We start from the raw sequence: 9,157 nt of genomic DNA, 5'->3' as shown, positions 1-9,157 counted from the left end.
GACACCAGAGTGAACTCCTCGTCCACTGGGAAAAGAGAATAATGGGATAACGGGATCATGGGAATGGCCGGAGTCACACCAGGAATGGGAACAGTCAGAGTCACCCTGGGGGAACGAGAATGGGAATAGGAACGGGAATGGGAATGGGAACAGGAATGGGAACTGGAACAGGAAGGGGAATGGGAATAGCCAGACTCACCCTGGGACAACAGGAATAAGAATGGGAATGGCTGGAGTCACCCTAGGAATGGGAATGGGAATAGGAACGGGAATGGCCAGAGTCACCCTGGGAATGGGAACAGCCACAGTCACCCTGGAAACAAGGGACAGCCACGGGATAATGGGAATGGCAACAGCTGGAGTCACCCAGGGAAAACGGCAATGGGAATAGGAATGGGAACAGGAATGGGAACAGGAATGGGAATGGCCAGAGTCACACCGGGAATGGGAATAGGAATGGGAATGGTCGGAGTCATCCGACAGGAACAGGGAATGGGAACAGGAATGGCTGGAGTCACCCCGGGATAACAGGAATAGAAACTGCTGGAGGCATCCTGGGAGAACGGGAACAGGGAATAGGAACAGCCGGAGTCACCCCAGGAGAATGAGAACGGGAATGGTCGGAGTCGCCCCGGAAATGGGAACAGGAACGGGAATGGGAACAGCCAGAGTCACCCTGGGAGAACGGGAATGGGAACGGGAACGGCCAGAGTCACCTTGGAATAACAGGAATGGGAACGGCTACAGTCACCATGGGAATGAGGGACAGCCATGGGATAATGGGAATGGAAGCAGGAATGGGAATGGCCCAAGTCACCCCAGGAAAATAGGAACGGGAAAGACCCAGCCCCGTCATCCCATTATCCCACCATTCCCAGCCCCGTTATCCCGTTTTCCCACCATTCCCATCCCGTCTCACCCCTCTGGCACTCGGATTCCGCCGGGAGCATCCCCTGGTAGACGTGATAGGGGAGGAGCCTCCTCAGGGCGTCGCCCACGGAGCGGAAGCGGGTCCGGAATTCCGGGTGCAGCACCGAGCCCTGGTGCTTGTGCAGCTGCTCCAGGAGGCTGCGGTTGGGATTCGGGATGCAATTCCCAAGTTAGGGACGGAATTCCCCCTTCTCAGCGTCCACAAGGACAAAATTCCCCCTTTCCCGGCGTCGCCGCCCGTGGAATTCCCAGGTTTTTTTATGCATTCCTGGACAGAATTCCCAATTTGCAGAACAAGTGGGGACGGAATTCCCTGTTTCTGGCACCGACAGGAACAAAAATCCCAAATTTCCCACAAAATTCCCAGATTTCCCACATCAACAAGGACAAAATTCCCCGTTTCTGGCAGTAATGTTGACAAGAATCCCAAATTTCCCACAAAATTCCCAGATTTCCCACATTAACGAGGACAAAATTCCCCATTTTTGGCATCAATGGGGACAAAAATCCCAAACTTTCCCCCAAAATTCCCCATTTCCGGCCTAAATGGGGCCAGAATTCCCGGCTCCCGGCCCCGTCCCGGCCGGAATTCCCAGCCTGGAGTGTTCCCAGCATTCCCAGTATTCCCAGTACTCACCAGGCCTCCTTACTGGGCTGCAGCGCCGGCGCCTTCTTCAGCCCCTCCAACTGCGGACACAGGGGGGAAATCCCGGGATTTGGAGGCAATTCCCGGGATTTGGGGGAGATTCCCAGAATTTGGGGGCGATTCCCAGGATTTGGGGGTGATGCCCAGGATTTGGGGATGATTCCCGGGATTTGGGGGCCATTCCCGGGATTTGGGGGCAATTCCCGGGAATTTGGGGGCAATTCCTGGGATTTGGGGATGATTCCCAGGATTTGGAGACAATTCCCGGAATTTGGGGTTGATTCGCGGGATTTGGGGCCATTCCCAGGATTTGGGGGAAATTCCTGGGATTTAGGGGCCATTTCCAGGATTTGAGGATTCCCAGGATTGGGGGGGGGGGATTTTCAGGATTTAAAGGAATTCCCAAGATTTAAGAGAAGTTTCCTGGGATCTGGAACCATTCCCAGGTTTAGGGTGAATTCCCGAGGGGAAATTCCCAGGATTTGGGGGCGAATTCATCGGATTTAGAGCTTTCCCCGGGGATTGAGAGTTGAATTCCCAGGATTTGGGAGAATTCCCGGGATTTGGGGGTGAATTCCCGGGATTTGGGGACTCACCATCGTCTGGGGGCCCTTTCCCCCCCCCGGGGTCTGGGGGGGGCCTTTGATCCCACCCGGCTTCGCCTGCGGAAAACCGGGAAAACCGGGATGAACGCGGGAATTCCCGGGGATGGGAAAGGGGGGAGACGCCCGAGGGGGGGAAAAGTGGGAATAAACGGGGAAAAGTGGGAATAAAAGAGTGGAAAAATGGGGAAAACTGAGAATAAAAGGGAGGAAAACTGGGAATAAATGGGGGAAACTGGGAATAAAAGAGAGGGAAAATGGGGAAAACTGGGGATAAAAGAGAGAAAAACTGGGAATAAATAGGGAAAAGTGGGAATAAACAGGAAAAATTGGGGATAAATGGGGAAAACTGGGAATAAATGGGGAAAACTAGGAATAAAAGAAAGAAAAAACGGGAAATACGGAGAAAAACTGGAAATAAAAGGGAGGAAAAATAGGGAAAACTGGGAATAAATGGGGAAAACTGGGAATAAAAGGGCGGAAAAATGGGGAAAACTAGGGATAAGAGGGAGGGAAACTGGGAAATAGGGAGAAAAACTTGGGAAAAAAGTGGGAAAAGGGGGGAAAGAAAATAAAAATTGGGATCTGGAGGGGGAAATATGGGAATAAACGAGAAAACTGAGGGAGAAAGGAGGAAAACTTGGGAAAAAAACGAAAAAATCTTGGGAAATAAAAGCCAAAAAGGGGGAAATGCAGGAAAAAAAAGTAGGAAAACCAGGATGGAAAAGGGGAAAATGTTGGAAATAAAGGAGAAAAGTGGGAAAAGAAGAAGGAAAAGGGGGAAAGGAGTGGGAAAAGTTGGGAAAAGAGGAGGAATTCCCAGGAAAACGCCCCCTCACCTGGTTGGGTTGCTGAGGCGGGGCCTTGCCCGGAGCCGGGGCCCCTTTCCCGGCGGGAATGGCGCTGGAAATGCCGGGAATGCTGGAGAAGGGTTTGCTCTCCGAGGGGGCTCCTGGACAGGGAACACAGGGAAGGGTCAGATCCAGGAAAATCCCAGAGATTCCGGGACTGGGAAGGGTCAGAGCCTGGAAAATCCTGGAAAATCCTGGAGATTCCTGGCTCCAGACATCCCTGGAATGCTTGAAAGGGTCAGATCCTGGAAAATCCCGGAGATTCCCAGCCTGGGAAATCCCAGGAAGGGTCAGATCCGGGAAAATCCCGGAGATTCCCGGCCTGGGAAGGGTCAGAGCCCGGAAAATCCCAGAGATTCCCAGCCTGGAAAATCCCAAGAAGGGTCAGAGCCAGGAAAATCCCGGAGATTCCCAGCCTGGGAAAGGTCAGAGCCTGGAAAATCCTGGAAAATCCTGGAGATTCCTGGCCTGGGACATCTCGGGAATGCTGGGAAGGGTCAGATCCAGGAAAATCCTGGAGATTCCCGGCCTGGGAAATCCCAGGAAGGGTCAGATCCAGGAAAATCCCAGAGATTCCCAGACTGGGAAATCCCGGGAAGGGTCAGAGCCCGGAAAATCCCGGAGATTCCCAACCGGGAGATCCCGGGAATGCTGGAGGGAGGGAGGGGGAATAAGGGAAGGGCCCGGGTTGGAATTCCGGAGGGATTCCCCAAAGGGAGGCTGGAAGACTGGGAGCTGGGAGACTGGGATTTGGGAGACTGGGGTGGGGGAATATTGGGATGTTGGGATGCTGGGATTTGGGATACTGGGGTTTGGGATACTGGGGTTTAGGATACTGGGATTTGAGATATTGGGATTGAGAATACTGGGATGGTGGAATACTGGGATGTTGGGACACTGGGATGTTGGGATACTTGGATTTGGGAGATTGGGATGTTGGGATACCGAGATCCTGGGATATTGAGATATTGTGACTCTGGAATTCCAGGATCTCGGGACTTGGGGGATTCCGGAACACTTGGGATTTTGGCTTTCCAAAACACTGGGACTCTGGAATTCCAGAATCCTGGGATTCCGGGATGTTGGGCTGCTGTGGGACTCCGGAATTCCAGGATTTTGGGGCTGCTGTGTGACCCCGGAATTCCAGGATCCCGGGATTTTGGGAATGCCGTGGGACTCTGGAATTCCATGATTTTAGAATGCCGTGGGACTCTGGAATTCCAGGATTCTGGGACGTTGTGGGACCCTGGAATTCCAGGATTTAGGGCTGCCATGGGACTCTGAGATTCCAGGATTTTGGAAAGCTCTGGGACTTTGGAATTCCAGGATTTGGGGCTGCTGTGTGACCCCGGAATTCCAGGATCCCGGGATTTTGGGAATGCTGTGAGACTCTGGAATTCCTCGATTTTGGGCTGCCGTGGGACTCTGGAATTCCAGAATTCTGGGACGTTGTGGGACTCTTGAGATTCCAGGATTTTGGAATGCTCTGGGACTCTGGAATTCCAGGATCCCGGGATTTTGGGCTCCTGTGTGACCCCGGAATTCCAAGATTCTGGAATGCTGTGGGACCCTGGAATTTCAGGATTCCAGGATCCTGGAACTCCATAGGACTCTGGAATTCCAGGATGCCGGGATTTCGGACTGCTGTGTGACCCCGGAATTCCCGGGATTTCGCGTTCCCACCTGCGTTACTGGGCGTGGCGGGGGCGGGTCCGTGGGCGGGGCCGGGCGTGGCCGTGGGCGTGGCCGTGACCAGGACGGAGGCTCCGCCCGGAGCCGGGAACGTTCCGGGGCTGGACGGGGGCGGCTTCGGCTGCAGGATCAACCCCTGAGGGACCTGGAACGGGAACAGACACAACCCCAGATCACAACGGCCCCACAATTCCCAAATCCCGCGGGAAACGGAGCCGGGAGAGCCCCCGGAAACCCCAAATCCAGAGGGATCCAACCCCCAGATCCCAAGAATGATCCTGACCCCTAAATCTCAAATCCAGAAGAATCAAACCCCCAGATCCCAAAAAAAATCCCCAAAGCCAGAGGAATCCAACAACGTTGGGGATCCCAACAACGACCCCGAATTCAAAGAGATTTGGCACCAGGATCCCCCCAAAATTCCCAAATCCTGGGGGGAAACAGAGTCGGGAGAGCCCCAGAAACCCCCAAATCCAGAGAAATCCAACACCCGGATTCCAGAAAAAAAAACCAATCCAGAGAGATCCAACCCCCAGATCCCAAGAACGACCCGAAATCCAGAGAAATTTGGCACCAGAATCCCCCCGAAATCCCAAATCCAGAAGGATCAAACTCCCAGATCCCAAGAACGACCCCAAATCCAGAGAGATTTGGCACCAGGATCCCCCTAAATCCCAAATCCCAAGAAAAATCCCAAATCCAGCAGGATTCGGTTCCTGAACACCCCAAATCCAGTGGGATTCAGATTCTGAAAACCCCAAATCCAGCAGGATCCAGTTCCTGGATGCCTCAAATCCAGTGGGATTTGATTCCTGGATGCCCCAAATCCAGTGGGATTTGGTTCCTGAATATCCTAAATTCAGTGGGATTTGGTTCCTGGATGCCCCAAATCCAGTGGGATCCAACAACCGACCCCCAAAATCCCAAATCCAGCCGGATTCGAGGCCAAACTGAAATTTGGGAAGGGGGGTTTTTATCCCAAAAAAATGGGATCGCGCTTCCAATTCCCGCCATTCCGACACCTTTTCCGAGAATTTGGGAACCAAGAAACTCCCCGAATTCCCCCCCAAAATTCCTGCAAAACAGCGGGATGGGGGAATTTTCTGGGATACCCCGAACCGGGGAGGGAGAGGTTGGACAGGGGGCGTCTCATTCCCGTTTTCTCGGGAATTCCCGGCGGGATTTACCTGCTGGAACCTTTCCAGGCCGGGCTTCGGCGGAGCAGGAGGAGGAGGAGGAGGAGGAGGAGGAGGAGGAGGAGGAGCAGGATTGGGATTGGGATTGGGAATGGGGTTGGGAATGGGCTGGAAAGCCCCTGGCAGGAGGTGCAAGGGGGGGTTTTTTCCCGATCCCAGCGGGATTCCCGGGAAATGGGGGGACTGGGAATGCTGCTGCAGCTCCGTAGAGGCGGAGGAAGAGGAGGAGGATTCCGGGATGCCGAAGAGGCTTTGGGGATTTTGGGAAGCCTGGGGATTTTGGGAATTCTGGGGGGTGCAGGAGCGCGGGGGGGGCGGCTCCGAGGGCGGCCGGGGTTGGGAAGGGGGTCGGGAATGGGGTCGGGAAGGGGGGCGGGAAAGGGGTTGGGGTTGGGAAGGGGGGCGGGGCGGGAGCTGAGCCGGGATTTGGGTTGGGATTTGGGTTGGGATTTGGGATGGGAGCTGGGATGGGATGGGGGGGGCGGCGGGAAGGGCCGGGGGGTCCCCGGGGGACGTTCCCGATCCCGTTCCCGTTCCCGGGAGCTTCGGCTGCAACACACAAAGGAAAACAGGCACAAGGTTAGTCCAGAGGGGAAAGGGGGGGGGGAAAAGGCAAAATCCCGGGAAAAACCCTCAGGAAAGGCTGGAACAACCCCCCCCCAGGATCCCTTGGAGCCCCAAATCCATCCCAAATCCGCTCCTTGGGGGATTTTGGGAATAAAAATGAAGGAAAACCACTCAAAGATCCATTCCCAAAGTGGTTCCAAAAGTGGATTATCCCGGGGAAAACCCACTGGGAGAACCTGGATAACCCCCCCAGGACCCTCTGGAGCCCCATCCATCCCAAATCCATCAATTGGGGGGTTTTTGGGATGAAGGAAAAGGGAAAACTGAAGGAAGATCCATCTGTGGATTCCCAAAGTGGCTCCAAAAGCAGCTCCAGGATTAAATTATCCCGAAAACCCCCCCTGGGAGGACCAGGATAACCCCCCCCCAGGACCCTTTGGAGCCCCAAATCCATCCCAAATCCATCAATTACAGAGTTTTATTCCCAGTTTTGGGAATAAAAATGAGGGAAAACCACCCAAAGATCCACCTGTGGATTCCCAAAGTGGCTCCAAAAGCGGCTCCAGGATTGAATTATCCCGGGAAAAACTGGGATAACTCCACCCAGGACCACTTGGAGCCCCATCCATCCCAAATCCATCAATTGGGGGGTTTTTGGGAATGAAAATGAAGGAAAACCCCCCGAGGATCCACCTATGGATTCCCAAAGTGGCTCCAAATGCAATTCCAAGAGCAGATTATCCAGGAGTGACTCCAAGATTGGATTATCCCGGGAAAAGCCCACTCTGGAGGTCCCTAAATTCCCCCCTGGGGACCCTTTGGATCCCAAATCCATCCCAAATCCAGGGAAAACTCCCCCCCTCGACCCTCTGGATCCCAAACCCGCCTCGAATCCCACTTTTCCGGGGGTTTTTGGGCAGCAGGAGAAGGGAAAACCCCGGGAGGCTCCAGATGGGAATTCCCAAGGAAGCGGCTCCGGGTCGGAATCGACTCCAAACCCCGGAAAAATCCCATTTCCCACTTTGCTTCCCAAAAAATTCCCCCATTCCTGTTTTTTTTTCCCACTCCGGGGATGATTTTGGATGGATTCAAACCCCCCCATTCCCCTCCCAGGGAGGATTTCCAAGGTTTTTCCCAAATTCCCGGGGTTTTTCCCGAATTCCCGGAGTTGGGAACGGGTCTGACGCTGATCCCGAGGGATTTGGGCGGGGAAAACCCGGGAATTTTGGGATCCAAAGGTCCCGGGAGCGCAGGGAAAGCAGGAAAAGCAGCAGCTTCCAGGGTTAGTGAAGCCAAAGCGAGCGGGAAAAGCCGGGAACAGTCGGAAAAACGGGAATGAAGGGGGGGATCCAACCCCCCCCCCCGGCTCCAGCCCAGGGCGGGAAACTGGGAATTGGGACAATTGGAGGGGAAAAAGGGCTGGAAAAATCCCGGATTTGGGGCCTGGAAGCGACAAAATTCCCCCAAAATCCGTCGAAATCCGGGAGGTTCCTCCCATTCCTGGGAAATTCGGGGATGGATCCGGCGGGAAAAACCAGATGCCGGGGGGGGATTTAGGCGGGATCAGGGCAAAAAGGGAATGTTGGAATTGCAGGAATCCCATCCCAGATCCCGCTTTTCCGCCGCCGGATCCCAGTTTTCTGCTGCAGGATCCTGGTTTTCCGCCCCTGAATCCCGGTTTTCCGCTGCTGGATTCCTGTTTTTTTTCGCTCCCGGATCCCAGTTTTCCGCCGGATCCTGGTTTTCCACCCCTGGATCCTGGTTTTCTGCCCCTGGATCCCGGTTTTCCACCCCTGGATCCTGGTTTTCCGCCCCTGGATCCCAGTTTTCTGCTGGATCCCTGTTTTTGCCCTGCTGGATCCTGGTTTTCTGCCCCTGGATCCCGGTTTTCCACCCCTGAATCCCGGCTTTCTGCCCCTGGATCCCGGTTTTCCACCTCTGGATCCCGGTTTTCCACCTCTGGATCCTGGTTTTCTGCCCCTGGATCCTGGTTTTCCACTCCTGGATCCCAGTTTTCCCTTCCCAGGTCGTTCTCCCGTGTTCCCGGGGCCGTTTTTCCAGCAGGAAAAGGGATTTTTCCGGCCAGGAAATCCAGGAGCCACCGTGCTCCGATCCCATCAAAATTCCCATGGATTTGGGATCACCCGGGAAAAATCCCGCTGGGAACCACCAGAAAATCCCATCGGGAATGACCAGAAAATTCCACTGGGAATGACCAGAAAATTCCCCTGGGAATGTGGGAAATGCGGGCACGGAGCGGCCCCTCCCCCCCCGTTGGATTGGAAGGACAAACCCCCCAAATCCAGTGGGAAAATCCCAAATCCGTGGGAAGAGCGACAACGGAGCCGCTCCCGGGGCGGAAACGCCCGGAACAAACCCCAAAACTCAACAATGGCAACTCAACATCAACTCAACTCAAACTCAACCTCAACTCAACTCAACGTCAACCCAACGTCAACCTCAACTCAACTAAACGTCAAGGTCAACTCAACTCAACCCCAAATCAACATCAACTCAACCCCAACTCAACATCAACTCAAAATCAACCCAACTTCAACCTCAATCTCAACTCAACGTTGACCCAACGTCAACCTCAAGCTCAACTCAACGTCAAGGTCAACTCAATGTCAACCCAACTTCAATCTCAACTCAACCCCAACTCAACATCAACTC

General features: G+C 54.2%; 1 protein-coding gene across 1 annotated transcript in view; it reads right to left on the bottom strand.

The window, feature by feature from the left end:
* Window positions 1–5: 5 nt before the first annotated feature.
* Window positions 6–9,157, bottom strand: part of LOC113980931 (BRD4-interacting chromatin-remodeling complex-associated protein-like) — a gene marked incomplete at its 3' end in the record, with an annotated part of 16,199 nt that continues 7,047 nt past the window's right edge. The window contains exons 5-11 of the mRNA XM_027708148.1: window positions 6,188–6,331; window positions 4,713–4,866; window positions 3,018–3,130; window positions 2,173–2,238; window positions 1,568–1,617; window positions 920–1,068; window positions 6–25 (exon numbers count right to left, since the gene is read on the bottom strand). Of these exons, the coding sequence (XP_027563949.1) occupies window positions 6–25; window positions 920–1,068; window positions 1,568–1,617; window positions 2,173–2,238; window positions 3,018–3,130; window positions 4,713–4,866; window positions 6,188–6,331 (696 nt within the window). The remainder of the gene's footprint in view (window positions 26–919; window positions 1,069–1,567; window positions 1,618–2,172; window positions 2,239–3,017; window positions 3,131–4,712; window positions 4,867–6,187; window positions 6,332–9,157) is intronic.

The sequence above is a fragment of the Neopelma chrysocephalum genome, unplaced genomic scaffold, assembly GCF_003984885.1.
Source record: "Neopelma chrysocephalum unplaced genomic scaffold, ASM398488v2 Primary Assembly neopelma1_95677, whole genome shotgun sequence".
NCBI classification, from domain to species: Eukaryota; Metazoa; Chordata; class Aves; order Passeriformes; family Pipridae; genus Neopelma; species Neopelma chrysocephalum.
This window is presented reverse-complemented; position numbering and strand designations above follow the sequence as displayed.